Below are 27,492 nucleotides of genomic sequence, written 5' to 3'. Positions count from 1 at the left end.
AAGAGGAAAGGTCATGGAGGTATTTGAATGCCAAACAAGATTTTACATTTTATCCTGGGGGTTACAGGGGACCACTGGAATTTAATGAGTAGGGGATTGGACCTGAGCCTTAGGAAAATCACTTCAGTGGCTGAATGAAGGATAGGCTGGAGTGGGGAGAGGCTTGAGGCAGGCCGACTCACCATCAGGCTAACAGGTAATAGCCTAAGTGTGAGGTGATGAGGGCCTGCTCTAGAGTGGTAGAAGTGTCAGAGGAGAGAACAGGGCATATTGAGAGATATTGGAAAGGTGGAATCAACGGGCCTTGGAAAGAGATTAGATATGGAAGGGTAAGATGGTCAGGAATCAAAAATGATTATCTAGGTTGTGAGCCTGAGAAACTAGAAGGATGGTGTTGTCCTGTAAAGTAATAGGAAAGTTAAGAGAAGGGAAGGGGTTAGGGGAAAAGATAAGTTCTATTTTGGAAAAGTTTAATTCAAGATATCTACTGTACATCCACTTCAACATGTCCAAAAGGCTGCTGGAGATATGAGATTGGAGGACAGCAGAGAGGTTCAGGCAGGACAGTAGGTTTGAGATTTATCACTATAGGGATGGTAATTAAAGCCACAGTATCTGATGAGATCACCAAGTAGTACAGAAGGAAAACAGAAGAGAATTCAGAAGAGAATCCTGTGGGATAATTATAGTTAAAACACATGACCTGGAAAAGAATTCAACAAAGGAGAATAAGAAAGAGTGGCCAGATAAGTAGAAGAACTAGGAGACAGTGGGGTCCTGAAAATCTAGAGAGAAGAGAGTATCAAAGAGGAGGGGGGAATCAAAAGTGTCAAAGGTTACAAAAAGGCCAAGGAGAATGAGGGTTGAGAAAAGGCAGTTTGATTTGGAAATTAAGAGATAACTCTGGAGAGAGCAATTTTAGTGGAATGATAAGGTCAGAAACCAGACTGTAAAGGGTTAAGAAGTCGAAGAAGACAAAGTAGAGGCACTTTTCATAGACAACTTTTTCAAGGAGTTCAGCTACAGAGGGTAGAAGAGATACAGAATGATAGTTAGCAAGGACAGAAGGATCAAGTGAGGTTTTTTGGAGGATGGGGGAGATATGGGCATGACTGTAGGCAGTAGGGAAGGAATCTAAGGAGATAAGTAATAGAGTGAGGATGAGAGAGGGGACAATCCATTGGTGGAGGAGGCAGGAGGATCACTGTGTCAATAAAGGGGTTAGCCTTGGTAATGATTAAGGCTACTTTTTCATGTGAGACAGAAGTGAAGGAGGAGATAGGGTCAGAACGCATCTGAGTTGATGTAAGATGAGGAAGAAGGGATAAGAGGGAGCTCATGGTAAATGACATCAATTTTTTTGGTAAAATATGACACAAGGTTCTCAGCTGAGAGGGTGGAGGGAGAGGAGGAGTCATGGGAGGCTTGAAGAGGAATAAAAAGATCCAAGAGATATTACAAAGGTGAAATCACCTTTGTGGGGTTTGGGAGAGTGAATTGATAAAGGAGGTATAGTATGATTGCCTCACAGCAGTAAGAGCCCAGTTGAGGTTGTGTAACAAATCTGTGGTGGACCCAATCAAAGTGGTTACATGATTTTTTTTCCACCTTTCTTCAGTAGCACATGTGCAGGAGCAAAGGCTGCAGATGGTGGGAGTGATTCGAGGCTAAGTCTTGGGAGGGAGTGATTGGTGATATAAAAGAAAAATTGTGAGCCAGGCATCAACTCATTGAGGGAAGTGCCGTGGAAATCTGTAAACAACAGTTATAAGAATTTTGATTAGGTGGATGAAGAAAAAAGGTAACTGGCATAGCAAATTAGCATGTGTGGAGCTCCACCAAAACTGAGAGAAAGCTTCCACCAGGGCCAATTTTGTCCTCTCAGAAATCACTTCAAGGAGAGACAGGCCAGTAAATTGTAAATTGCCAGGCATAAGAGGAAACTGCTCTGAGTTCATCCCCCAAAGAAAATGGAATCAAAGGAGAAGGAATTAGAAAGTGAGCAAAAGGAGAATACAAAGAAAAAAGACTCAAGTCGACAAAGAATTCAGGAATTTTAAAAAATCAGTTAAAGACCTTGAGCATAAGCAGGTAAGCCAACGGAGAAGATAATAATGGGAAGAAACATGGCATCTAGATCAGAAAAGAGTCCAAACATCTCTGAATAGATATTTAAAGACAAAGGAAAACAAATCAACACTTGATGAGGCAAAGGAGCCTGTGGATCCTCCCAAGGGAGATGGAATCATAGCGGGATGTCCCCAAATGGTTTAAAGGTGAAATAGGCCTTATGAAAGCAGACTATATGGCCTGAACAACAGAAATTATGAGCAAAACAGAAAAACTTGAAGCCAAAAGGGAAGTGTCACCAAAGAAACAAAAGAGGGAAAAAATGATAAGGAATTCAAGTACATGGATTTTCTGGAAGAAGGGAAGCAAAACAAAAAGTAACATAAAAAGAAAAAACAAGATCTCCATAGAAGCAAAACATATTAATCTCACCCTCATCCCTCTTGACTTCTCTCTAACTTTGGATACTTAATCACACTGGCCTCCTTGCTGTTCCCTCCAGCTCTAAGCTGTCCCCCATGACTTGCCCTCTTTCCCTCCTCTTCTCTACATCTTGGATTCCCTGGCTTCCTTCAAGTGTCAGCTAGATCCCAATTTTCTGCTAGAAGCTGTTCTCTGCTTAATCTCAGTTCCTTCCTTCTGTTGATTAGAATTCTCCAGTTTATCCTATGTAAATATCTTATATGTACATGGTTGTTTGCATTTTATTTCTCCAATGAATTATGAGCTTCTTAAGAGATAGGACTATTTTTTGCCTGGATACACAGAGGTCATCATAGTTTCTGACAAATGGTAAGTGCTTAATAAATGCTAGATGACTGATTGATTAATGATCTTGAAAACAGGATAGAGAGAGGCAAGTTAAGGATTATAGGCCTACATGACAATTAAAAAAAAACTTCACACCATAATGTAAGAAGTAATACAAGAAAACTGCCCCAAATTTCTGAATACAGAAAGCAAGGGCCCAACTGAAAGAATCTGTAGATTGCTTCCAGAAAACAAAAACAAAATTCAAACCCTATGCCGCAAACTCCAAGACACAAAGTAGTTAAATTTAACATTTCTAATGATAAACAACAAATTCTCCAAATGGCCAGAAGAAAAGTTTCAATATAAAAGAAAAGAAATTAAAATAACTAAGATCATTCTGCACTCACCAGAAACCACAGAGGGAAAGGAATAATGTGTTTGGAAGAGCAAAGGAATTCAACATGGAACCCAAGGAGACATGCCTATCTTGCAAATCTGAGCTCAACCATTAACGAAAAAAGATGGAATATTCAGTTGTTTGTTTTTCTTGTTTGTTTTTTTTTTAAAAGAGGCATTTGAAGCATTCCTAGAAAGAAATTCAGACCTGAACAACTTTTTTTGCTTTTCAAAAACTCAAGATGATAGATATATAGAAACCAAAGACAACAGCAACAAAACAGTAATGGAAAAACCAAGAGATTTCTTTCTAAAAGTACACAAGGATTCAAGGGAAAAGCAAATCAAACAGAAATGATGGTGCAGAAACAGGCCTGCACCCTCACATAAGTCAATTTTTTTGGGTGCGTGAGGCTAAATTACAGAATGGGGGTACCCATATAAGTGGGGAGGAAGAAGATAAAAGTAAATCTATGTAATGTACCTTAAGCAAGTCAATGAAAAGAAAACAGATGATGGACTCTCTCAAGAAGCCTAGAGGAGAATGAATGAGGAAGAAGATGGAGGGATTGAACAGGAGGAAAGAAAGAGGAAAGTCTTATTTCACTGGTAGGAGAGAATATTATTGATGCATGCTCTCATAGGAGAAGAAAGATATCTTATAAAGGAAGATCCAGACCTTATAGTGAGTACAATCTGTAGGAATTTGGCACTTAGAGAGATTACTCATCATGCCTCAAGAGAAGGGGAGTCAGAGCTCCTGGGGACAAATTACACCCAGCGGAATGGCAGGGAATGGACTCAGGGACATTTCAAAGCAAACAGGACAAAAATGGTGATTGGAAGGGCCAAAGTTAATAATGATCCTCACAACCATGGACGTAGGAAAATTCCAACCATGAGACAATATTCTCTTGATTGCAAGCAGGAGTTGGTACTTCTAAGACTGATACACAACAGGAAAAGGGGACTGGGGCAGAAGATCTATAAGGCATTAATATCGAAGCTGTTTAGAAGAGGGAATCCAAAATAGGTTCCTTAGAAGTTCTTGATGAGAGGAGATTTAGATAAATCTAAAAGAAAGACAAACAAAAGGAATAATGCAGAACAAAAAAATTGTTGGAAAACTTAGAGATAAAAGACTTGTATTCTTTTAAGTTGGACTGCAAAGGAATATATGTATTTCTCAGCACAACATGAAACCTTTACAAAAACTGGTCATGTGTTCGCTCATGGTATACATTTTAAACAGGGGAGAAATAAAATTAAAAAGGCAGAAATAGTAAGCATGTCCTTTACAGATGACAATGCAATAAAAACAGTAATCAGTTCAGCGAACACAAAAGACACAATCAAATGGAGACTTAACAATGAAATCTTTAATAGTGAGTAAGCAAAAGAACATAGAAACAATTAATAATTATGTGGAAGAAAATAATAATGATGAAAAAACATACCAAAATTTCTGGGATGCAGCTAAAGCAGTCCTCAGGGGAAAAATTATATCCCTACAAACATATATTAACAAAATAGAAAAAGAGAAGATTAATAAACTGAATATGCATAGTAAAATTAGAAAGTCAACAAATTAACCTAAAATTAGCACAAAAGGAGACATTAAAAGTTAGAGATAACCTGGAAATGAGAAATAAAACTAAAAAGTGATTCTCTGAAAAGACTAATAAAGTTTAAAAGCTTTTTAGCCAATCTAATTAAAAAGAAAAGTAAGAAAATCAAATCAAATAGGAAAAAAAGTGAAATCACAATGAGATAAGAACAAGAATTATCAGAACCTACTCTATACATATAGTTTTATACTCGTAAAACTAAGAATACAAAAGAAGAGGAATACTTTCACAAACATAAAATACTGAAACTAACAGAAAACCAAATAGAGATCTTTAAAAAACCCAGTCTCAGAAAAAGAAATGGGACTAGATCCAAAAAAATTGCCAGAGGGAAAAAAATCTTCCTAATTTTTATGGATTCACAGGAAAAATTCTATCAATTTTTCAAAGAATCAATACCACAAAAATTATTCTCAAAAGTGAGAAAGAAGGTCCCTACCCGATTCCTTTTATGAGACAAATATAGTCTTAATACCTAAACTAGGGAAAGATGAAACACAGAAGTATAGACCAATATCATTAATGAATGTCAATTCAAAATTTATAAATACAATTTTGTCAAATAGACCACATGCAATTCATTCAAGAAATCATTCAATGTGACCAAGTTGGGTATACTAGGAATGTAAAGATAGTTCAACATTAGAAAACTAATCAATATAATTAATCATATTAAAAATAAAAAACACTTCAAACCCCATGATTATCTAAATAGATGCAGAAAAAGCCTTTGGTAAAGTATAACACTCATTGATGTTATAAATTCTACAAAGTATAGGCAAAGAGGGATCTTTCTATGAACAACATAAAGAGTATCTAAAATCAAACTCAAGCATGACAGACAATGTAGGTCGTCTAGGACCTCTCCAATAAATATGAGAATAAAGCAAGGATCTCACTATATTTGATATAGTTCTGGAAACGCGAGCAAGAGAAAGGAGAAAGCAATTAAAAGCATAAACAGATAAAAAAGAGATAAAACTATCCCTAACTGTCTATGGCATGATGGTTATATGAACTGATACAAAGTGAGTAGAACCAGGAGAACTGTACATTGACAGCAATATTGTACAATGATCTACTGTAAATATTGTGACTATTCTGAGCAATACAATGATCCAATATAATTCTTGAAGGAATTATAATGAAAAATCCTACCTATCTCCACAGAAAGAATTGATGAAGTCTGAATGCAAATCAAAGCATACTTTTTTTTCCCTCAACTTTCTCTCGGTTCGTTTTCTTTTGCAAAATGGTTAATATGGGAATGTTTTGTGTGACTTCCATATAATCTATATCAAATTATTTGCCTTCTCAAGAAAGGAGAGAAGGAGAAAATTTGCAATTTTAAATTTTAAAAAAAGAATGTTAAATTTTTTTTTACATGTAATTGAGAAAAAAATAAAATAAGGAAAAAATAAAACCACACCATCTTATTCAACAATAATAAAAAAGAAATAGTAATGACCATATGCAAGAATAATCTAAATCATTAATAATAAGAGAAATGCAATAAAAATAGCCCTGAAGTTTCATCTCATATTCAGCAAATAAACAAAGATTACAAAAGATGTGAATAGTCAGTGTTGGGAAAACAGGCACAATGGTATTCTGCCGATGGAGCTATACATCCGGGACAAGCAGTTTGGAATTATGCAAATAAAGCTACTAAAACGTCCACACCCTTTGCCCCAGGCATTTCACTACTAGGCTTACCCTCCAAGGAGGCCACTAAAAAAGTCCCTGTATGTAATGAAATAGTTACAGCAGCATTTTGTGATAGCAAAGAATTGGAAACAAAACAGATGCACATCAAAGAGGGAACGGTAAACACACTGTGGCACATGGAGGCAACAGGATGTTGCTGCTCTGTCAGGAATGACAAGTATGATGAATATAGGGAAGCATGGATAGCTCTACACGAACTGATGCAGGAGGAAATAAACAGGGCCAAGAAACCAATATACACAATGCCTATGACAAAGTAAAGGGAAATAATCACCAAAATAATTAAAATTCAACGCTGCAAAATTATCAAGAACATATATGGCTTGAAAGAATGAAAGAAGACACCACACCCTTTGCAGAGACAGAGACCCAGAAATGCACAATGCACATATTTTTCAGATTTTTGATCAGTTATGCTGATTTTTTCCTCTTTTTTTGACTGTAAAAAATACTATTTGTTATATGGGATGGCTCTCTGTAAGGGGAAGGCTACTGGAGAAATTATTGTATTGTAAAAAAAAAAAATCAAAAGACATCAATAAAAACCTATTTAAAAGAAAAATAAAGACGGTATTGATCCAAAAAGTAGGAAAAAGGCTAAAGGAAAAGCTTTTGACTCTTAGCTTAGAAGAATCATAATTTTCACAATGTGAAGGCCCAGAAACCTCTGGCAGAAAATTCTCAATGCACCATGGTTAAGACATGGTTACAAAAGACAGTACCTTTTTCAAATATAAAATGATGTCTAAAACATGATAAGAAGTATTACCTCACAAAATGGAAAAAGGCTGAGGAGGTGAAAAGCAATATACGCAAACGTTGGTATAAGATCAATATAGTAGGATCATCCCAAGATCATGTACAAACAAATCTGGAAGGGGAAATAGGGAAGGAAAAAGAACACATCTGCCATTATTTCTATACTCCACTTTTTAAAAAGGATGACAATGGAATCAGAACATTTGGTTTCTTACACTTCAATGTAATATATAAGAAGATATACCAATAAAGAATTGATCAGACCAAATACATGCAGAAAAAACTGACACTGCAAGAGATAGGGTTCTGAAAACAGTGAAGGATTGATTCTCAAGATATCTGACAATAGCAAATCACTATAAAAAAAATTAAAGACAATATTATAACCTTCTCCCAAAGATGATCTAGCCTTCCCAGAAATGGGAAGTTCTAATATTTTCAGGTCTTTTTCCTCTCTCTGATGAAAAAAAGTTAGACGTGGTGTGAAATCCAGAGTCTCGGAAGTGGAAGAGTGCTCAGAAGCCATCTAACCAGACTTATCCCTTGAGAGGAGTCCCCTACAACAGACTGACAAGTAGTCATCAAAGCTCAGACTGAAGATATGGAGTAAGTAAGGGAGGACCCACCTCAGTCATTCCAATTCTGGCCAGTTCTAACTGTTGGGAAGTTTCCCCTTATGGCAAATCAAAAGCTTCCTCTATGTAGCTTCTGCCCATTTGTCTTAATTTTACCCTCAGTTAAGAACAAGTCAATCCTGCTTTCACACGACAGCCCTCCTTGTCAAAGACATGAAGGCAGGTATCATAACTTTGTCATGGAGGGACCTGTGAGGATCAAATGAGATAATATTTGCAAAAGCTTTGGAAATATTAATCACTTTATAAATGCTATTATTATTAGCTACTCTCTTCTTCATATTAGATGTTCCAGTTCCTTCAACAACCAGAAAGTTAATTCTGCTCAATAATCTTTGAGTTAGCAACATTAACCAGAGCAGGAGACAAATGTTCAACAACGGTTAAGTTATGGATAATTATGGATTATGTTATGGATTAAGTTATGGATAATATCTGAAATAAAGTTCAAAAGCAAGATTCCCTTTAAACTTGTAAGCTCATTATGCTGGTTATATCAAATCTACCAGGTACTGTAGGTCTTCCTCAATGAGATCTGTAAACACTCAAAATATACTGGCCTGCCATCTCCAGAGGAAAAAACAAATGGATGAAGAATGTTCATTGTCCATGTTGTGACATGCAGCTGGCTGGATAGCCCATTGAGCCATTCCATCAATATGTTTATCTTGGATTACAAATGGACACTGAACTGGGTCAGAATTTAACTGCAATAAGAGAGTGGGATGGATTGCATATGGAAAATTAGGTTTTGTTTTTGATAGTCCCAAGTTCTTCCCTGATATTTTATCACTGATTTCAATAAGGCTATATCACCAATCATGGAATATCACAATTTTGAGAAGAATCAAAATTGTTCAACATGAAGAGGCAACAAAATTCTGGCCAAATACGATGGTCATTAGTATCATATTCAACTAATTGATCAACAAGCATGTACCAAGTACCTAGTAGTTCAGGCACTGTCCTAGGAGTTGGAGATACAAGACACAAGTGAAATAGTCAATGTCATGTAAAAATGAGAACACTAATGCCTTGAAAGGTAGAGACTGGAACTGGTCCAACCCTTTTGGAAAGCAACTCAAATGCGCATACTTTCTGACTATAAGTTCCATATTTTTGTTGTTATTCAGTTGTTTTCAGTTGTGTCCAGCCCTTTGTGATCCCATTTGGAGTTTTCATGACAAGTATACAGGAGTGGTTAGCCATTTTCTTCTTCAGCTCATTTTACAGATGAGAAAACCAAGGCAAACAGGATCACATAGCCACTAAGTGTTTGAGGCCAAATTCGAACTCAGGAAGATAAGTCTATGCTTTATGGTGCCACGTAGCTGCCCAAAGTGCCAGGAAAAACCACACCAATATAAAGTATAGAAGCCTTTTGTAGTAGGCAAGGACTAGAAACAAAGTGGAATCCCACTGCCTGCAGAATGTCTAAACAAGGTCTGGCATATGAATGTAACAGAGAAATGATGAATATGATGAATACAGAGAGGCAGAGGAAGGTTTCCATAAACTGCTGGCAAGTAGAGTGAGCAGAGCCAGGAAAACAACATGAACATGAATGTGACAACAACAATGCAAGTCAAAGACCAATAACATCAAAATAGATGAAACCAAACACCATGAAATTATTATGACCAAGCTCAGTTCCCAAGAACAGGGAGGAGAAAGCACCTGCCCACCTTCTGCACAGAGGGTAATATCAGATCTTTTCGCTTATGTCGCTAGTTCTGCTAAGTCTTTTCTCTGATGCAGTGATGCTGGCCTCCCTGCTGCTCCTCACACATGACACTCCATCCATGGGTTGTACCCAATGCCTGGAACTTTCCCTCCTCCCTATCTCCAGGCTTCCCTAGCTTCCTTCAAGTCTCTACTACGATCTCACCTTCTGCTAATCCTCCTTAATCTTAATGCCTTCTTTCTAAGACTACCCCAATTTATCCTGTCTGCATCTTGTTTATACACGGTCATCTCCATGTTGTCTCCCCATTAGATCGGGAGCTCCTTGAGAACAGGGATGTTTTCTTCCCTTTCTTTGTATCCCTAGCATTCACCATAGTGCCTGGAACAAAGTAGGAACTTAATAAGTGCTTGTTGACTGATTGGTTCTGTAGAAGGAGGGAAGGGAAGGAACATACTTGAAAACATAGGAAACGTAAAAACAAAAGCCATCGACAAAATTTTTTTTTAAAAAGTGAGTCAATTTTTGCCCTTGAGTAGCTTATATTCTGCTGGAAGCTGGTTTAGGTTTTTATAGCTACAAGAAAATATATCTGAATGGAGACTGGTGGAATGAACAAAAGTGCTGATGAAAAGAACATCATACCTGCTTGGTCCTCCTTCAGTGTATTGGAGATGGTAGAGCCAGTTAGGGCTGCCAGTGTTGCTGACGGAGAGGCTCTGTACCGTGAAAGTCTACTCAGAAGCATCTCGTTAATGCTTTTGGCAGATTCACCCTCTTTCCTCATTAGTATTACACGTTCCTGGAGAGGGCTGGCTATACACATACCATTTTCAACCTATTTAAAAGAAGAATGCCCTTAGATAATGTTTAAAATGACATTTTCAGCTCATCTCAATTTATTTATTAAGGTACTCTCTTCCATTTGATAACTGCAGTGTAGCCTGGTTTGGGGTTTTTTATTTATTTATTTATTGAAACAAAAGCAGTTATTTCTGAACATGGGTCTTGAAATACTTAAATAATACTCATAAAAAAAATCACGAAAAACCTAAAGACTCAACAGAAACTTAAAAATAAAAGAAACATGAAACAAAACATCAAGAATTTTCCTTTTGTTCTTTGATACAAAATGACTCCAGATTATACATTCAATAAACGAAGATCAATCAGTTCTACTGGAAAGTTGTTGATAAAAATTTTACACAGTGTCTTTAAGTAGTGCCTTCTAATGAAAACAATCTAATCCCAGAAAAAGCAACTGAAAGGTCTTAGAGATAAATAACAGACCAAATAATGAGCAGTATAGAGATGAAATACATATGCTTGTATGGATTAGGAGGGAGACTGGGGAGAAGAGGGAGAAAAACTATAACTCCTTAAATGTGATTATACAAATGTCTCCTCAGCAGGTCCACACCCAGCCACCAAGAAGGGTCCATGTCTATGGATGAAGGTTGTCCTCTTCAACTCCCAGAGCAACTTCAAGGACACACATGAAACAGCGAGGAAAGATAGGAACTCCTAAGATTAGGTCTGGATTAGTCAGTATGATCAGAGACAAATGAAATCTGGCAATCAACAGGGTGAGAAGACTCCACAATTAGATAGATCATACTCACATCCATCAATCCATCCCTCCATCTACCCTAATTTAAGCATATACAAAAATGAAAAATAAAGGGACACCCTGGAGTCAGAAAGACCTGGGCCTAAGTCCTGTCTCTGAGGCATATTGACCATGTGACTGTAGACAAATCATTTTAACTTCCTAGTGTCCCAAGCAACCAAGACCAAAAGTTACAGAGAAGATACAAAACTGCACTGATAGAGGAAGATTTGCACCAAGAGGTCCCCCCACGGACATCCAGAGCTACACATATATACACACCAATACACTACTCCTTCCAGGAACAACTATTAATTATTCTGTTTGGCTATTAAAGCCCTTCATAACCTAGCTCCCTCAGACCTGGGGTCCAATCTACTTCTTCCTTATTTACTCCCCTCCATGTACTCTGTAATCCAGTGAAACTGGCTGTTTTTTGCCTTTCTTTGTTTCCCCAGCACTTAGCACAATGCCTGACACATAGCAATGTGATGATTAAAAAAGTTCAATAACACCAGCACATTTTAATAAAAGGCTGGTCATCTGGCTGTCTCTCTTAGACCAAAGCTCTCAATAGCAGTGGGCTCACAGTTTATATGCCCTTTGAAGAGTAGGTGATCCTGAGAAGTGCCAATCAACTCCAATTGGTTAACACAATGAGAGATGGGCTACATCAAAATGAGGGTCTTGGGGTATGTGACTTCAATCATCCAAAATCTTAGTCAAAGAGACATCAATTTCCGTATCACCTGTCTGACAAAAGGAAGGATCCACATTTTCCCAGACCTGCCTGAGCAAAATGAGCAGGAATACACTTATCAGCCCAAATTTGGAATTTCTTTTACCGTCTTTTTAGATCTTGGCCTAGGCAAATTTTTAAGAGTGATTTCCCACACTTGGTTTCTGGATGAGCAAGGAGAAAAGGGAAAAAACCTTGTTCTTGATTCAATAATTGGTTATTAAATATGAAAGAAATAATTAATTTCTCACAGCAGATGCTCATAAATGCTTGCTGACCACCCCCCTACACACACACACACACACACACACACACACACACACATGACACAGTGGCTAAAAAACCTCAAACTTTGACTCATGCTAGCATGAAAGGTTAAAAAGATTCACAGAAAAGCAGCTCATACATTCCTACAGTCTTATAACATTTATGTTACCAAACTGAAATTGAATACCAATGGAGAATTATTTACATTAGGAAAGGGCAAACTTACTATGAGTTCAAAAATATCCATAAAAACAGAATGTCCTTTTGGTGTTTTTTCATTTAAACTTGCAGGAGACCAGATCCAATAGAAGTAAGTACCATCTGAAGAAAGATGCACAGTGCTCATAGTGCTGCCAATAGGAAAATGGTTTGCTGGCATTGGCACAATCTGACATACCTAGAGTACAGAAGAAAAAAAAGGTCAAGGCAGCAAAGAGGCAAATTTAGACTCAATGGAAGGAAAAATTTCCTAATGATGAGACCCACACAAAAATAAAAGGGTCTGTCTTGGGAGGTAAAAGGAAAAGGTCTTCCAACAAAGGCTTGGATGGCCTCTAATTGGGTAGGTCCCCTTTCAGGAAGAGGTTGTACCAGAGAGCTGCTGAGCTTCCTTCCAGCTCTATAATTCTGTGATTTTGTGATCCTATGACAGAAGGAAATACAATTTAATGCCATTCTCTCTTTGGACTAGGAAGGACGGAACAAAAATGACTGACATGAAGTTCAAACCAAACACAAAAGAGGAGACAGTAAGATTTTTCACCCTAAATGAATTTAAGTTACATGATCTGTCTGAAATGCATCCCCAGGTACTGGAAGAAATGGCAGATGGTGAATAGTAAGCTGCTGTCAAGGATCTTTGACAAGATTGTTTAAAGACTATGGAGAACAGGAAAGATGCTTCAGAACTAGAGAAAGAGCAAACATACCTCTAATTTTCAAAAAAGGCAAGAGAGGGGAGTCTAGGCGGGTGAGCTAAATAAAGTTCAATTGTTGACAAAATTCTAGAATGTACTATTACAGGAATGGTCTGTAAGCATGTAGAAAAGAAAGTGCAGTCAATGCAGAGGCAGGGCCTATACAGGGACGCTGATGAAGAGCTGCAAAGATGCTCTCCATAAGGGTCATGACAGGCCTGGCCCATGCCTTCCTTGGCCAAGCCAGACTAGTCTCCAGAAATGCCCTGGGAGCAGCCTTTACTGCAACAAAGAACATTCATACCTCTAAGGATGGCACTTCCAAGACAGTTTCATTCCTTGAATCACGTGTTCTAGGAAGTGAAACCTCTCCCGATCTTAAAGAGTTTGGGAGTGTCCTTACTATTGGTGATGGCATTGCCCGTGTCCACGGGCTAAGGAATGTTCAAGCTGAAGAAATGGTGGAATTTTCTTCAGGTCTAAAAGGTATGTCCCTCAATCTGGAACTAGACAATGTTGGTATTGTTGTATTTGGAAATGACAAACTCATTAAGGAAGGAGACACTGTGAAGAGAACAGGAGCCATTGTTGATGTTCCAGTTGGTGAGGAGTTGCTGGGCCGTGTTGTAGATGCTCTGGGCAATCCCATTGATGGAAAGGGTCCAACTAACGCCAAAAAACGTAGAAGAGTGGGTCTGAAAGCTCCTGGAATCATTCCCAGAATCTCTGTGTCTGAACCTATGCAAACCGGCATCAAGGCTGTGGACAGTTTGGTACCAATTGGCCGTGGTCAGCGGGAGCTGATTATTGGTGATAGACAGACTGGCAAAACTTCAATTGCTATTGCAACAATTCTTAACCAGAAACGCTTTAATGATGGAACTGATGAAAAGAAGAAGTTATATTGTATCTATGTTGCTATTGGTCAAAAAAGATCCACTGTTGCCCAACTAGTGAAGAGACTCTCAGATGCAGGTGCCATGAAGTATACCATCGTGGTTTCAGCCACTGCTTCTGATGCTGCCCCACTTCAGTACTTGGCACCTTATTCTGGCTGCTCAATGGGAGAATATTTCCGGGACAATGGTAAACATGCTCTAATAATCTATGATGACTTATCCAAGCAGGCAGTTGCCTACCGTCAGATGTCTCTCCTGCTCCGTCGCCCACCTGGTCGTGAAGCTTACCCTGGTGATGTCTTCTACCTACATTCCCGTTTGCTAGAGAGATCAGCCAAAATGAACAGCACTTTTGGTGGTGGCTCCTTAACTGCCTTACCAGTCATTGAAACTCAAGCTGGGGATGTATCTGCTTACATTCCAACCAATGTCATCTCTATCACTGATGGACAGATCTTTTTGGAAACAGAATTGTTCTACAAAGGTATCCGCCCTGCCATTAATGTTGGTCTGTCTGTGTCCCGTGTTGGGTCTGCTGCTCAAACCAAGGCCATGAAGCAGGTGGCAAGTACAATGAAGCTAGAGTTGGCTCAGTACCGTGAAGTGGCTGCTTTTGCTCAGTTTGGTACTGATCTAGACCCTGCCACTCAGCAATTGCTGAATCGTGGTATACGTCTAACTGAGTTGCTAAAACAAGGCCAATATGCTCCCATGGCAATTGAAGAACAAGTGGCAGTCATATATGCTGGTGTAAGAGGGTATCTTGACAAAGTGGATCCCACTAAAATCACCAAGTTTGAGCATACATTTTTAGCTCATGTAATCAGGCACCACCAGGCCCTCCTGAATAGGATCAAGAGTGATGGAATGATCTCAGATAACTCAGAGAAGAAGCTGAAAAAAGTTGTCAAAAACTTCTTGGATAAATTTAAAGATTAAACTCCCAAAGATGTGTACAACATGCCAATTTGGTTCTGTCTATGTTTCTTCTACTTATTCAGTCCCATTCAATACAGGACTTTAATTATGCACTCATGTGCCCAACATACAGAAATCCAATGTGAAGGTAATTTTTTAAAAATCAGGGTTCATTAAGAGTCAGCATAGTTTCATGAAAAACAGGTAACAGCAGACTAACCTCTTTTTTAGAAAACTGGTTGGTTAGGGGAGTGTCATGAACACAGCACACCTAGATTATTAGTAAATATGTGACAAAACACCTCATATTATGCTTGCTGACGAGAAAGAGAGATGCAAACTAGAAAAGAATCAGTGATGTTGGTCTAGGGCTGGAAGAACAAGCAGATCTGAGGGATTATCTAAATGGATTGATATAAGCTTGGAGACAGGTCTCCAAGGATCTGTCGTTGGATCTGTGCTGTTAAATATTCTTATCACTGATTTGAAAACACAAATGGCATGCTTATTAAGTATGCAGACCAATCAACAAGCATTTACTCAGCTTGCAGTATAACAAGCACTAGGGGATTTTTTTTAAAGGAATCACTTTTCTCAAGGAGCTTATTCTATTGGAGTTGAATGAATGACAGGAAGCTAGAAGGGATCATGACAACTAGAAAAATGGGGCTGCATCTATAAGATAAAATTTACGAGGCATAAATATAAAGTCTTTCTCTTGGTTTCAAAAAATGGGACAAGCATGGCTCAGTAAAGCTTTATGTGAAAAACATGAAGGTTTTAACAACCTGCAAGTTCACTGTGAATCAACACTGTGATAAGTGAAGGTGAAGAGTACCTGGAGTGGATGATTAGAATAGGGTGGGAACTGGAGACCAGAACATATGAAAGCCAAGTGAAAGAGCTTAGGGTATTTTGCTTGGAAAAAAGAACACTTAGGGAAGACAAATTAGCTGTCTTCAACTAAGGGAAAAGCTGTGGAACAGATGCAGAGTGGAAGACAGATTAGACTTGTCCTGGTTGTCCCCAGAGAACAAAATGAGGAGTAATGTGTAGAAGATATAGTCAGACAAATTTAATCTCAAATTAAATTTAATACAAGGGGATAATCTCCCAACAATTAAGAGTAGAACAGGCAGCTTTGGGAGGAAATTGGCTCTACCACTGGAAGGTCTTCAAATTGAGGTCAAAGAATCACTCGTTAGCGACATTATATTCTTGGGCTGGATTCCTGCGTAGGCCCAGGTTAAATAGCTAAATTTTGTGAAGTTACTGAAGAAAACTAAGAAAAACACATCAGAAAGACAGAAGAACAGTAAAGAACACAATCATGGACGCCAAGGGAAGAGATAATACCAAAAAGAAGAGGATATTCAATAATGTCAAATGCTGTAAAAATATCAAGAAGGATGAGTCCTGAGAAAGCACCCATGCATTTACCAAATAAGAAGTCGCTGGCAAACTTATTAAGAGAGCAACAGAATATAGGGAAGAGAGATCAGATTGCAATACACTAGGGCAATGTAAAGAAGCAGAAAATGCAAATATAGAATATTCTTTCTAGAAGTTTAACAGTGAAAGGGGAGAAAAAGTTTCAAAAATCACTGGCAAATGGGGATAGGGAGGTTGGGGATGGTGGTGGTGATGGTACCATGACAAAAAGAAGGTTTCTTTAGGACAGGAAAACCCGAAGTATCAGGAAAAAAGAAAAGACTAAATATGACCAAGAGAAGAAAAGAGAGGTTCTCAAAGTTGCAGGGCTAGGCTTAGCAAAGTGGAAATTACCTCAGCCGTTGAGGAGAAAGGAAGAGGGAGAAGATGAGTAAAGAGAGAGACAGGTTGGGAGGTGAGGATGAGGAGAGAGGAAGCTGTGGGTAGTTTCAATCTATCCAGTGAAGTAGGAAGTGAGGTCTCCTATTAATGAAGAACTAGGTACTAAAGGAAACTTGGAAAAGTTGCTATGATGGATGTCACAGCTTACATTGCTAAACTAATTCACAAAATTGCTTTCAATGCATTTGTGTATTCAGGAACATCACAGCTCTGCTTCACTAAATGATTACAGAAACTGTATGGATCTAAAATGGTAGAAATTAATAAATGTTCATTGACTGACTCAGACAGCAAGACAAATGCCATGTTTACATGCTCTAAGATGGATTAGCATTTTTTTTAACTTGGAGCTTTCAGAGCTCTGTTTCTAATAACTATTATAGTAAGGAATATAATATAAGAGTGACTCTCTCCTAGCTGCTTCAGCTCTCAGAAATAAAATGAAGATGGTCTTTCCAGCAGTAGTAAAGTGATAAAGCTGGTAAAAGTCAGTAACAGAGAATCTGAGGTAAATTATAAGGGTCTATTGACAAGAAGCTAACCTTTCCTTTTAAGTACGAATTAAGAAGGGAAGGACTCATTTACAGGAACTTCCCTAATTTCCAGAATGTAATTAACAAAATAAAAAAGGGAATTTTCTGGAATAAGAATGCTTGTTCTTAAAAGCTAAAGTCATGTGATATCTATCAAATCACTAGAGGAAAACTCTTTAAGAGTCATTTTCATGCAAACAAAACTTCCAAAAGACTTATACCTTCATTAAATGCTTTCATGATGCCAAGATAGATATAAAATTTCAAGTGACCATTGCTTAAAAGTACACTCACTTTCAGAGATGGGGAACACATAAAAGGGAAAATACATTTTGAGAATGTGGAGAAGGGACAGCAAGACAAACAACTGTCAAACAGGCTTATGCCTTTATTCTTGAAAGAAACTTCTTAAAACACTAGAGAACTAGGAGGCCATTCCTTAGGTGCAATTATAATGCAGACTGATTATTCTATCTCCAATAAAGCATGGGGAGATCGGTCTTCCAGCTCCAGGGAGTAAATCAGTGTTACCATAACACTCAGAATAAAGACGATAGGTCAATTTGACTGAAGAATACTGGAAACGGATGAAACATCAAATTCAATTCCTAAGTGTCAGCAATTTGAGGTCGTGTGTGGTTAGCAACTACAGAAACTATTTTTGGTTAGAACTCCATCTTAATGTTGTTTTGTCCCACAAAGATAGCTTACAATAACAGAACTGGTAAATGACTTCAATTCCAAAACATAAATAGTGAAATATTATGCCCCTCAGCTAACTTTCCTATCTTAATTTTTAAATTATAGCTATGAAAAAGAAAAGGAAGATAGTTGCTGATTTTATTAGTCAGTAGAGCCAATGTCTTTTGTATTTTTGGAGCAATAATTATGGAAAGCACTCTGTTGGTCAGTCAACAAGCATTTGACCAATAAGCACCCACTATGTGACAGGCGCTCTGCTAAGTTCCAGGGATACAATGTAAGGTAAAAACAGTCCCTGCCCTAGAAGTTTACATCATGGTCAGGGAGACAACACCTAAACAGCTGGGAACATATGGAACGCACAAGAGGAAACAGAAGGCAATCTGAGAGGGGAAGCCACCAGCAGCTGGGAGGGCTGGGAAAGGCCTCCGGACCAAGGTGGGACTTGAGCTAAGTCTTTAAAGAAGTCAAGAAAACCAGGAAGTGGAGGTGAGGAGCAAGGCTTTCCAGGCCTATGGGAGAGACACTGCAAAGGCACACGTATGAGACAGGGTATTGTGTTCAAGGAAGTTCACAGGCAAGTATGGCTGAAGGGGAGCAAAGTGTAATAAAGGTCAAATAGAAAACTTTGTATTTAATCTGGGAGGTAAGAGAGAGCCAATGGGGTGAACTGTGTGTGTGGATGGGGATGGCACAGTGTGACATGATCAGACCTGCACTTTAGGAAAACCACTTTGGCAGCTGAGAAGACAGATGGAAGTGAAAATATACTCAATAGGAAAGTATATGTAGAATCTATACAGAATTGTATGCAGTCATGGGGAGGGAGGGGGGGAGTGGGGGGTAGGTGGGGGGGATAAAATCACAATTGTATGGCAGTGATTGTTAAACATTACAAAATAAAAAAAAAAAAAAAAAAAAGAAGACAGATGGAAGGAGAGAGATTTGATGGAGGGAGACCAGTCAGAAGACTATTGTGCTAATAATTAGGGGCTGAAATATCGTTGTGGCTATTTAAGTGGAGAGAGGTAGATGTACACAGGAAGTGTTGTGAAGACAGAAACAAGATCTGGCAAAAGACTGGATCAACAGGGGGAGAAGAGTGAGGAGACAGGGTGACACTAAAATCATGTATCTGGGTGACTGCAAATCATGGTACCATAAAAACTGTAAAAAACTTGTAAAGGGTAAGGCTTGAGGGAGAATAATGAGCTCTGTTTTGGAAATGTTGATTTTCACATACCTGTAGGACATTTAATTCTTAATGTCCAAGAGGCAGTTAGAGATGAATGACCCTAGAGACTAGGGTCGTATATAGAGATGTGGCAATCAGCGGCACAGAAATAAGGACAAAGCAAAGGAGAAAGAGAAAGGGCAGTGAGACAGGTATGAGGAAAACTAGGAGAGAGCAGTTATCATGAAAACTCTGAGACAAGAGTAGCTCAGAGAACAAGGTGATCCATAAGGTCAAAGGAGGCAAAGGTCAAGAAGGATGAGGATTGAGAAAAGACCATTAAATATGGCAATTAAGAGATCACTGAATAACTCTGAAGAGGGCAATTTCAGTTTAGAATCATAAAACAAAATATTCTTCGATCCAATAATCCTATTCCTGGGAATAAACCTTACGGATATTATTAAAGGGGGAGGAAGCTTATCTGCACAGAGATATTTATATCTATAATGTGTGTGTTCATCCTTCATTTTCTAAGAAGACCATGACATCAGAGAGATGATGACATGACTTGCACTTGACTTTGTTTTGAGTGAGGGAGGGCTGTGCAGGTCACCAGCATTACTTTCTCCTCCTGAGACATCTGACTCCAGTGACCATCAGGACGACTGGAGATGGCCCAGGATGATATCTGTAAAATCTATATATCTAACCACTTAAATGTCCAACGGTTAGGGTCCAGTTAAACAAACTATCACATCAATGCAATGCAATACCATGCTGTCCTTAAAAGTGACAAATGGGACAATTACAAGGAAATATGGAAAGGCATGTGAAATAATGGAAAGCAAGGAAAGAAAAACTAGAAATCTAACTGATATGGACTAAGGCTATAAGAAATACATTTAGACATGTGACTGGTCAAGGAGATGAGAAGGTAATACAGAGAAAGAAAATAAAAAGGTATTATGTTTATGTTAAGCTAGGTTTTAATTTAAATATGTGTTCAATTGATATTCTTTATAATGAGAAGTTACATTTATAATAACTTTTTAAAATATCCCCCAAAGCACTATTATTTTATTTTACCTGAAGAGTATTCTGGTCAATAACTTGGAAAAGGGAATGAGGTTTACTATCAAAAGAGACAGGCCGATGAAGAAGATTGCCACTGCCGAAAGCAACCCATCCTGGCTCCAGTTCCTCATTACGGCAATACACAAAACCTCTGCAAGAGAACAGTGAGTGAGTGTTTAATAAGTTATTGTGATTATAAAAGTTACCAAACACAAGCAATATTTCTGACTTGCTAATAGTAGTGAATCTTAAAGTATGTAGAACCTCTGAGGTAAAGAAAAATAAATAATTTTCATTTTTTTGACTGACAACTTGTATAGCAAACAGAAATTCTGCACAATTGACAAGAGATGAAAAAAATATCTTTTAAAAAATCCAAAGAAATCGGTAATGGAAATCTCACTTTTTTATTTCCATTGAAGGGATTAAAATTTATAGACTCTGTTAATGGAGAAACACTACTTGTTCAATCTGCAAACTAAGTGTATGTAAATATTTAACCATAAAATCTTTTGTTTAGCAACAAAGAAGCTACTGACATAGTTGCAGAAATACTAAATCTGAAGCAGTTAGGGCACAAGACTCTGTGGCTTGTACCCTAGGTCAAAGGTCAAAATCTATCTTTTAGATACTATACTTTTAGAACTACTCAAGACTAGGGAAAGATTAAATGAAAAAGAAAATGACAGTGAGAGAGGGATTATTTGGTTCTCAGTTTAGAAGGGCAATTTTGTTATTAACATAAAGCAAGTTTCTTCAGTCTGACGACTCAAAATTCCCTTGCACAGAGATTTATAAAAAAGGCAATATTTCAACAAAAACATTTAACAAATTTGACACAGCTTACCGTAAAGTACCATGTAATCCAGATCCCAATTTGCTTACTCCTCTACCAACAGAGTTAGTAGTATATAGATAAAGACCATCTGCTGTAAGACAGCGCCCCAAATCAGCATCTGAAATAAATGTATGTGTGTAGATATATAATTATGTATATATCTTGAAACATATATTTTTTAAAATTTAAGCATCTTAACTGAGTAAAAGATTTTAAATTGTAGGCTCCCAAAGACAAAGTCACTATATGTGAAACATGAGTGCTCTGCAGACAGAAGTGGAGTTGATCAGCTTGGAGAGAGAGAAGACTTTAAGGGTGAGGTGAGGTCGGGAAGAAGATTCACCACACCAGCTGTCTTCATGCATTTGAGGGGATATTATGTAGAAACTGAATTAAATTTGTTCTCTTTGGCTTGAAGGAAGAGATGTGGAAGATGCAACAAGCAAATTTAGGCTTAATGTGAAGAAAACCCCCTAACTATCAGAATGGGTCAAATGTCAAAGGGGATGCTTCAAGTGCTAAGTCCTCCCGTCACTGGCTTGAGCAGAGGCTGGATGTCCCTTTCTTGAGATGGTGTAGACAGAATTCTTATCCAGGGGCTAAATCCTGCCACTGCCTGTTTTTGTGTAGCCATGCTGTAAAAATGATTGTTACCATTTTTTAATACCATAAAACATTTTTCAAAACCACTCTTCATTCCAGAGATATACAAAAACAGATGGTGGGCAGGATTTGATCTGTAGGCCATAGTTTGCTGATCCCTGGACTCAATCGTTTCTGAGTTCCCTTCCAACCCTATGAAAGATAGTTTTCTACTAACAGATAAAGCATTCCCTGATCAGGAGACCTTTCTTCTACTTCATGTCTCTTGTAGGTACCCAGTTATTTACATGGCATCTCCACCATTTGAATGTAAGCTTTTTGAGGGCAGGGACTGGTTTTGTCTTTGTATCCAGTATTCTGCACAAAGCTTGTCATGTAGTGTTAATAAATGCTTGACTGACTGACTGATGGTATTTCAGAAGGGCTGTCAAGAAGGAGATCCACAAGTCAAAAAGCAAACACAGAAAATGTGGCTAGTTACTGGAGGATGGAGACAGGTAAATATATGTGTATATATCACTATCATCTCTTCTGAAGCACTCCTGACTTCTGAAATTTATAGGAGTGGGATAGACTTGTCTGGTCTTACACCCAAGGAATATGTGATTTCAGAGATCCTGAGGAGACCCCCTACTGCCAAATAACCAACACCACCCCATCCTGTCCTGCTGATGGCTTACTTTCATAGCAGAAAAATCGTGAGGATCTGAGATTTTAGAAGTGGAATGGACCTGCAAAGTTACCTAATTCAACCCCCTTATCTTATAGAAAGAGAAGTCAAGCCCTGTGCAGGGGAATGAGCAGGCGAAGAGTGGTTTAAGCTCAGGTCCTCTGGGCCCACTCCATCCCCCTGCCTTTCATTTCCCAACTACAGAAAAGACCTTAAGAAAGGGAACAGGTAGTCAATTAGATTGTTTCCCAGATTAATTCTCATTGGGGAAAGGGGAAAGAGCAGACAAGGGCTCTTGGAAGACCACATATAAGGAGGACAGGAAGAAGCAGAGGAAGGGGAAGCTAATACTCAAGAGAATGGAGCCTGCTTCCCACAATACCCCAGGCATATGGCCTCCCGTGAAGAGAGCTCACTACAACATGAGGCGGCTTGTTCCGTCGCTGGACAGCTCTGATGCTTAGAAAGCTTCTCAGAACCTAGAGCTGATCCAAAAATCTGCCTCTCTCATTTGCATCATTCAGAACACAGAACAAATTTGAACTCTCTTCCAATATCTGAAAATACCTCTTTGATTCTCCCTTTTGTCTTTTATCCAGGCTAAAAAACACCAGGTTCTTGATGAAACCCTAGTTTGTCATTCACTGTCCGTCCTAAAACACAACACCCAGACCCTCAATCTTTCTGATCTAACCAGAGCCCTAAACTGTGAAACTTTTTTTTTTGGTCAGCCTAATCAGTCAGTGCATGTAAAACTTGTGGCCAACAAAACATCCTAGGACTTTCCTGCACAAAACACTGGCAAGCTTGAGCAACTGCATCCCACCTAAGGTAATTAAGTGACCTTATTTCTATTTAATGTCATCTTGCCAGCCTGGACCCAATAATCCAGCCCACAGTTAAAGTGACTGATTGGGTCAGGTGTGTTACACTGGTTATCTCCCTTCTGGTTTGGGTCACATCCCTAATATGTCTCCATCCATGTACAGCATTAAAGATGCTGACTAGGACAGGGTCAAGGACAGAGTTTAATGGCAGTCCACTGGAGACCAAGCCAATCATCACCATTCTTTGAATCAGCAGTGCAGATCTCCCCCATCATGACATCATTCAGTCTCTTATTTCACCACATGTCCATAAGGGCACAGAAATTTTTCAAAAAAGAAACAAAAATCAATGCAAAGGTATAACCAGTTTAGAAGCTTTGTTGTTGCAGTGGCTGCTTAATTCCACCCCTTAATCTTACCAGCAGAAAACTCCTGATATGGGAACTCCCTCCACTGATGGAGGCCAAAGACAACTTATCTGTGACTTCAGTCTCTAGAGAGCTGGCTGAAGTACAGAGAGGGCAAGGGAGCTGTCCATGCTCACCCAGCTAGTATGTGTCAGCGGCAGCACCAACACCCAGATCTTCTGATTCTTTACACAACAAGATAGGAATAGTCAGCTCTTCTTTAAGGTCAATAATTTCATATAAATGTTTCTTAAGATAGTGTGATGTGACAGAAAGAGAACCAAGCCTGGACTGAGAAGACATTTGGGTTCTAACTCCAGGACTCACATTTTGGAGGTGTATGACTCTGAGCAAGATACTTAACCTCTCTGCGGCTCTTTCCTCATCTGTAAAATGATGACAATATCTGCACTACACAGGTTGGACAGAAAGTACTTTGTAAACACTACAGAATACGAGACATTGCTATTTTTAATAGTGATTTTTAAATGTTAACTATAATAATTCTATACTCCCGTAGCATCCCATCACCCCAGTTACTAAGCAGGCTTTTGTGAGCTACAGAATCATAGAAGATCAGAGCTGAAAGATCTGAAAGACTCTAATCCAACTCAAATCTGAACTCAATCCCCTTGACAACATCCTTGTTAAGGGGTCCCTCAGCCTATGTTTGGAGACCCCTCAGGGAGGGGGAGCTTACTGCTTCCCAAGGAAGCCCATCCCACTTTAAGACAGCTCTCACTATTCCTTTCTTTAAGCCTAAATTCTGCCCATCCAAAGTAATCATTTGCTCAAGGCCTATTTTATATACTATAACTTTATAGTTACAGTTTGATGCCACAGGAACAATGCAGTAGAGTCCAAAAAGTTAGAAAGAGGTCAAAACCACCCTGAAGGTTCCTGGTTACACCCAGTTTTGAGTCAACTGAATCCTCCTGGAGTAACTGGGAAAGAGACTTATGACTTTCCTCCTAGCATAGAAGAAATTTTCTTTTTCAAATCTTCACTGAGATAACTTCAGTTTCTCCATTTAGAAAATAATAGGGTCAACTGGTCTCTAAGGTCTGCTCTATATTTATGATCTTACGATACTGTAAGAATCTGATGATTTGGACCCTCACTGCAGCTCTAAAAGTCAATAATCCTGCATGCACGATGGCCTGACCTAGCACACTGGGTAACTTGGCAAATGCACTCTAATTCAGGATGCTCAAGAATTTCCTTCCTCTCCCTCCTTTATTAGCTGCCTTTAGGCCTCAGGTGCCTTTCATCATTCACTAAAAAAAGAAAACAAGGCTTGATGATCTCTTCCCATCTCCAAAATTTACTGTGTTGGGCACTTGAGACCAGATTCAAATATCCATGAGTATTTTTTAAAGAATACGTAAGTTTTTCAGATATGCTTTGTAACAGTAAAACTGCCTGTGTTCTGCTCTCATACACTATCAGGTTTTATATTTCTGACAATAAAAGTAACCAACATAAAATTTTGGGAACCTTGAAAAATTATGAAGACCCTTAACACAGAGTAAATCATTTTCACCTCCCCTTATACTGTTCAATTGCCCCAAACCCAAAGTACCTTTACTTTCAGCACTAGAACCAGTGTTACTGTCTGGTGCTGGTAACATATCTTCATATCCCCAAGAAACCATGTGCTTGCCCCCAAGCAAACAGGATGGTGATCCAGGACCTCCTTCCAAAAGAAGCAACCTATAAAAGGGGGAAGACATTCAAGTCCTTCATTCCAAAAAGAAAACAAAAAGTCTGCTATATGAAAAAACTCAAGCCATTTGATGAACAAAATTTTGACACAAGAATCTGATCATGATATTTCTTCAAAATGTAACTGGACAGTTTTTATCCTTTAATTTTGTCACTAAGGGTGGTAAAATCTTACTTTTAAAGAAATCTTAAACCTTTAGGCCATTTTCAAATAGAGGCTCACCTGTAAAGTACATCAGCTACAGGCAGAGACCCCAGATCTGTCTGTTTCTGTAACAGATGGACTGTATGTACAAAAGTTTTCAATGATCCCCTGAAAAAGTAACAGAAATACATCAAAATATAAGGTAAGATACTTGAGTAACTACGAAATGTTGTAGCCTATTAAAAGCCGAGCAGGTTTTAGCTGTTTTCCCACATGCTGTTGCCTTGTCTCACTTAGATGGATGACTGAGTAAGTCACTTCAACTCTGGGTGTCAATTTACTCCTTTTTGAATGGAAGAAGTTAAATGAACTGGTCTCTAAGGTCTGCTCTAAATTTATGATCTTATCACACCATAAGAATCTGATGATTTGGACCCTCACTGCAGCAAGATAATTCTTTTACTCCTCACTCATCAATTCTCTACCCCACTCTCCATAATAATTATTCCAAACCTTTTTTTTTCCTCAGTCCTCCCACATTATCTCCTCCAATAACTTCTCATTGGTGATTATCACTTCATATTTTACTGAAAAAATTAAGGCCAACGACAGGGGCTCCCTTTTTTCCTATCTTCCTCATCTCACAAACCCCTGACATCATCTCCCACTGCTTCCTTCCACAAGTCCCTAATGAAGAGGTGTCCCTTCTCCTTTACCAACATCAATCCCATTGCATGTATCCTTGATCCAATTCTCTCAACTTCCCCAGCAGATTGTCCAACAATTATCACTTCTGTCCTGGGCCTCTCCTCTTTTCTCCCTATATTGTCTCACTCACTTACCTAGTCAGCTCCCCAGGGTTCAATTACCATGTCTATGCAGATGACTCTTAGGTCTCTAGACACTAAGAGCCCTCATCTCTCCCAGACATTTAGTAGCCAACTGTCTAATGGACATTTCAAACAGGACATCTTGTAGGCATCTCAAACTCAACTCAAAACAAAACTCATTATCTTTTCCCTCTAGATCCAATCCTTTTCTAAACTTCCCCATCATTGCTTTCAAAGGCACCAACATTCTTCTAGGCACCTATGTTTGCAGCCTTGCTGTCATTCTCAGCTCCTTTCTCTCACCCCACACAACATAACTGCCAAGTCTTGTTTCTATCTCTACAATATCTCTCACATATGTTTCTTTCTCTCCATTCATAGTGCCTTCACCCTAGTTCAGGCCCTCATCACCTCTAACTGTAATTACTGTTTGGCTGCCTCAAGTCTCTCCCCACTGCAATCCATCCTCTATGAAGCTGACATAGGTCTGACCATGTCTCCCCCTCCTACCTACTCCAGTGACCCCATTACCACTAGAACCAAATATAAACTCTTTTGTTTGTCATTGAAAACTCCATACAACTGGGCCCCTTCCTACCTTTTCAATCTTCTTTTTGCATAATCTATAATCCAGTCAATACTGGCCCATTCCATAGTAGGATGGTTCCATCTCTGAGCTTTTGCACTGGTTGTCCCCCATGCTTGGACTGAACATCCCTCTCACTCCCACCTCTTAGAATCCCTGGTCAGCTCAAGTGCCACCTTCTAAATAAGTCTTTCCTTTCTACCGAGTTACTAGCACATTGTCTACCAAAGATACCAAACTATCTTTCATTCACTTTGTAGGTATTCTGTACATAATTACACAAGTCAATGTGGTCTCCCCATTAGGATGGGAGCTCCTTTCGGGAAGGGATTATTTTCACTTTTGTTTTTGTATCTTTGGCACTTTAGCAAAGTGTTAATTAAACACATGGTGTGCTCAACAAATGCTTGTTGGGTATTTTCCTAACTTTAGTTCACTAAACCTGTCAAATACAGATAATAATCATTCTCATTCTATGTCCCTCAATAAGGCTTTGTGAAGATAAAATGAGATAAAAAGCATTTCAAAAAATAAAAAAGC

At 38.7% G+C, this 27,492-nt stretch overlaps 1 protein-coding gene and 1 pseudogene across 12 annotated transcripts in view; one reads left to right on the top strand and one right to left on the bottom strand.

The window, feature by feature from the left end:
- Positions 1 to 27,492, bottom strand: part of HECTD4 (HECT domain E3 ubiquitin protein ligase 4) — a 204,681-nt gene that overhangs the window by 100,609 nt on the left and 76,580 nt on the right. For 8 of the 11 annotated variants that reach the window (XM_072600404.1, XM_072600410.1, XM_072600405.1 and 5 more), the window contains exons 3-8: positions 25,615 to 25,704; positions 25,249 to 25,379; positions 21,169 to 21,277; positions 20,334 to 20,472; positions 12,495 to 12,665; positions 10,299 to 10,491 (exon numbers count right to left, since the gene is read on the bottom strand). In XM_072600404.1, the coding sequence (XP_072456505.1) occupies positions 10,299 to 10,491; positions 12,495 to 12,665; positions 20,334 to 20,472; positions 21,169 to 21,277; positions 25,249 to 25,379; positions 25,615 to 25,704 (833 nt within the window). Of the gene's footprint in view, positions 1 to 4,676; positions 4,728 to 7,344; positions 8,128 to 10,298; positions 10,492 to 12,494; positions 12,666 to 20,333; positions 20,473 to 21,168; positions 21,278 to 25,248; positions 25,380 to 25,614; positions 25,705 to 27,492 lie in introns of those variants that run through there. The other 3 variants (XM_072600414.1, XM_072600413.1, XM_072600415.1) reach the window with 3 other exon arrangements.
- Positions 13,281 to 15,045, top strand: LOC140499252 (ATP synthase subunit alpha, mitochondrial pseudogene; annotated as a pseudogene). Its single transcript, XR_011965326.1, has one exon. The product of XR_011965326.1 is annotated as an ATP synthase subunit alpha, mitochondrial pseudogene (transcript).

Source organism: Notamacropus eugenii, chromosome 4 (genome assembly GCF_028372415.1).
Source record: "Notamacropus eugenii isolate mMacEug1 chromosome 4, mMacEug1.pri_v2, whole genome shotgun sequence".
NCBI lineage: Eukaryota > Metazoa > Chordata > Mammalia > Diprotodontia > Macropodidae > Notamacropus > Notamacropus eugenii.
The sequence above is the reverse complement of the archived record's forward strand: the minus strand, read 5'-3'. Positions and strand labels throughout refer to the sequence as shown.